This window comes from Tuber melanosporum (genome assembly GCF_000151645.1).
Source record: "Tuber melanosporum whole genome shotgun sequence assembly, scaffold_37, strain Mel28".
NCBI classification, from domain to species: Eukaryota; Fungi; Ascomycota; class Pezizomycetes; order Pezizales; family Tuberaceae; genus Tuber; species Tuber melanosporum.
Window position 1 is genome coordinate 640,244 of NW_003299052.1, and position 3,969 is coordinate 644,212.

Below are 3,969 nucleotides of genomic sequence, written 5' to 3' on the forward strand. Positions count from 1 at the left end.
CATAAACAGATTTCCCTTCTTCACCGTCCCGAGTGCCTCGTGCTTTCTCCCTCGAAATTAATTCTTTCCCCCCCAAAAAAAAATGTCTACACAGTGTGCAAACATCCTAAGAATTGCTGGAAATCGTCGATGCTGCTTGGTATGCTCGGAACCCGTTCTATGGTTCCGCCCACGATAAACATGTACTATGAGGATATCTTTGTCGCAGTTTATTTATACTCCGGTCTTTACCGTTGGTTAGGATAGTTGAGTTGTCAAGCGATAGGGTGAGCGATAGTGTTGCAAGAGGTGAACGAGAGAGAACCCCGCCACCCCTCCGGGATCTGAATTTTCTCTAGCACTACTAAGCGTCGGTTCGTTCCGCTTCCTTAGCATCGCCATTCCGCCGTTCGTTGCTTTCCCACCCACCACCTAGTGTTGCCCTTAACTTGTCCTGTAGGCGAGTGCGGAGTGCAGTACCGGTAAGTTACTCGAGTATCATATGATACCAAATGAAATTTGAAGTTGGCCGCTTAAGAGGCCCGGCGGTTGGGAGGCTGTGTGAGTTGCAAATCAATTACCGGTAGGGCTAACCTATCCATTGGTTGTTCTGTTATTACTGGCACCCGGGTACGCATAACTATCCTACTTTGGCGGGAAGCTCGATCGGGGAATTTCAACTGCCGGGTCTGTAGGCTAGGGGGAGGCTGTTATCTATTTTCGAACCGAACCCTCATTCTTATTTACTCTCACAATGGAAGTATTAACAACCAACCCCCCTTGCTGACAAATGGTCATGGTTCCGTGAGATGGCCGGACGCGAAGTGCAAGAGGGGTGGTTCTGTGCAGCATTTGGGTATTAGGAGACGTGCCGATCGGTCTGCAACCCAAGACAATCAATTTCTTTGTTTCCGAACCCTGTTTTCCAATCTCTCCTCTGAAGGCTATGCTGTACCATGAAAATGTTGCGATCGCATTGTGTTGATGGTCGCCAGTGAACCAGAATGCCCAGTCGGGTGGCAGTACTGAACTGTGCTGGTTGAACGCGAAGCTGGAAGTGTAGAATCGCTACTGGTGCGGGTCTTTATTTCAAGTGGGCGGAGTGGGATGGTAGGATATGGGCGTTGGTTGGTGATAATACTTGCCCCTCGCAACAAGTGCCCGGAAACAGACTCCATTACTATTATAATCCTTCCGAGAGGTTTTCTTACTTGTTACACGAACCGTGATCCCGGTTTTCTACCAATCACATACTGCCACGTCCCTTTTCACCAGGCCTCATTGTCTCCACAATATTATCCCCCTTCCCCTCCAGAGGCTCAGGTATTGATGAGGAGGATGGAGGAAATGGAGGAGAAATGGAAAAAGAAGGGAAAAAACAAAGTACCCGGAAACAAGTGTCGTGAATTTGTATGGGCACTCAGATGTGCGGGTTTTTTTTCCTAGATATTTTGCGAATCCCTGTTTCTGGGTCCTTATTGCCTAGGACAAGTAGGAGATGAATGTGAAATGGTAGCCATGGGACGGCGCTGGTAAATATATATTCTCCATCCTATCCGTCTCCTTCCTCCCTCCCCCCCTCCCCTCCCCCCCCCCCATATCGTGACCTTATCCCCATTATTCTTCCCCGGAAGATCATCTAGTTGCTTGTACCCCCCCCCTAGCTGACCACAGCCACGGATCTTGGCCCTACGTCGGAGAAGAAAATACAAAAGAGGTATCACACACCCAAGATTCCTCTTCCTCCTTTAGCAATTCACACTAAGCACACTACATAGTACTTTGCGGCCACCGGTAAAGAAATGGGAAACCACTGCTCCTGCAGCGAGTCAATACGCGAGATGCGAACCGAAATCGGGGAACTACGAAAGGATATTGCGAAGCTGACAAGGGATAGGGCGGTGCCGAAGGCACAGGTCGGGGGTGGAAGAACTACTGCTCGTAGTGGTGGTGGTGGTGGCGGTAGTGGTGGGGTATACGGTCAAGCAACAGTAGCAACAAGGAGGCGTTGGCCGGTTGGACGCTACGGAAGTTCTGAGGAGTCCAAGGCAGCGGAAGAATTTGTGGCTAGGGCAAGGAGGTCAAGGAACTACGGAAGGGATAGGAGTTGAAGTGGTTGGGCAGGTGAAGATACTTTAGTATAGCCTAAATAAGCTAGGAACTTAGGGCGAGTTTAGCTCACCGTAAGCCACGCACGCTCTTAATTGCTGGAATTTTATTCTCGTATCATACCAATGACCAGTCATAACCCTTCCAGCGAAGTAGATTATTCCCCGAACTCTGCTACTACTTCTGTTAAGACCTAGGAAGGTGGAGGACACGCACTTGTTAATTGTTGTTAATTGCGCTGGGTCTAAACTAGTGGGCATTCCCTAAGTGTCATTTCAGCACTTTGGACGGGGGCAATTGTTTCGATGCTTTTGCCTAGCCCTTTCCGGCTGCCGCCCAAGACTTCATTTCGAGCCCGGTCGGGGGGCTCTGTGGTAAAAACTCTACCTCTCGTTGGAGTGGTATGTCTGGTTGATACCAAAACATGATAATCAAGTTGTGATAGTAGGGTCAGAAATGCATTGGAGCCATGAGGAGTTCTGGCCCGGCCATCCCCGAAGGGTATGGTATCGTTGGTGGGGATGGGCTCGCAATAACTCAAAGCCCCAAATACCACCCGCAAACCTGTCGACAAGGCCAGCTTTGACTTATGGCGGGAACCCATGGATGTCCCTAACCCAATGACGAGTCGTGCCGAGCAAGTCCGCTCGATAGAGACAGCTATAGAGCGAGGAGAAGAGTACTTCGAACAAACATGGTACGCTCATTCTAATATTAAAAGCACGATTCTTGGCATCTCGTGGTGGATGATAGGACACACTACCACCCCACTCCTGGCGTGAACCATCAAGCCGAAGCCATTGTGGTTTCTTGCGAATTCTAACATTAAACTACAAATCTGAGTATTTTGCCACGGATGACCAGACACACTGTCACCTTACCCCGGGCACAAACCGTCAACTTGTAATTAATTATAGTTTCTTCACGCAACTACCATTTTGGTGTTGACGGGATTGAAGCCAGGTTGGTAGACTACAAATCAGGGCAAAACTTTCAAACAGTCGTCAGGTTCCGAAAACCCCATGTCGACCAGACGCGTCCTTTGAGAATACTCCGCCAATGGCACCAATTTTTTTTTCTAATTCGGAAAATCCAATTCTGAGTTGAAACATCAAGTTTCATGGCGTGCACTCTCATAGTTTGTGTACAGTACTGGCTACTCTAAATTTTCAAATTTTCGAAAACGAATAAAGAAAGAATGTTATCTGACCCTACCGAGTACTCTCCTCATTTCTTAAAAGCTCCGCTCGTCTCTCTAAGGTCATTACATTGTTAATTTAGGAGAACGGATTGCGGGGCTCATTTCCAGTATTATTGGAGGGATGTGTGAAATGGGAATGATTGGGACGGTGGTTTCACGGCGTGAGGCGGATCGGAGAGAGAAGAGTTGGATATAAGTATGATCTACAAAGGGTAGAGTCAAACCAGGTGAGACAGCGCTAGCGCCCTCTTGTGCATAATCGCCCACGTATGATACCCTCAGCAAGTATCTCACCGTGCAAGACGAGTGACTGACTCCAAATGAAGCCCAATTATACACCGCTGCATTTCGCTAACTATTTCTACCAGAGGGATAACTCCAAATGCAACAAAATAGAAAAAAAAAAGAAGAGCCAGATAAAATATGGCTGGTGGATCTTCGACGACCAGGGGGTGTTCCAGTCGGGCCGTAAGGTCCGAGGGGAAACAAGTCCAATATAATACAAGTGCACACCTAATGGCTGCGCAAGAAACCACGTAGGTCAAAGGACAAACAATATCGTGAGCACAAAATGCAAGCTCATGTGCTAGTCGTCCGAATTGGGTGGAGAAGATATAACGCAGAACCCTTTTCCGCCGTTCCTTTAGCCCTCAATGGTCAACCTCCATCCGTCCAGCGCA

At 48.3% G+C, this 3,969-nt stretch overlaps 1 protein-coding gene; it reads left to right on the forward strand.

Moving 5' to 3' along the window:
* Positions 1-1,086: 1,086 nt before the first annotated feature.
* Positions 1,087-2,214, forward strand: GSTUM_00007582001 (uncharacterized protein; the record flags this gene model as incomplete). XM_002839529.2 has 4 exons in its annotated part: positions 1,087-1,389; positions 1,496-1,511; positions 1,614-1,696; positions 1,758-2,214. 4 exons carry the CDS (start codon positions 1,087-1,089, stop codon positions 2,088-2,090), a joined length of 735 nt encoding a protein of 244 aa, XP_002839575.1. The 3' UTR covers positions 2,091-2,214.
* Positions 2,215-3,969: the final 1,755 nt, after the last annotated feature.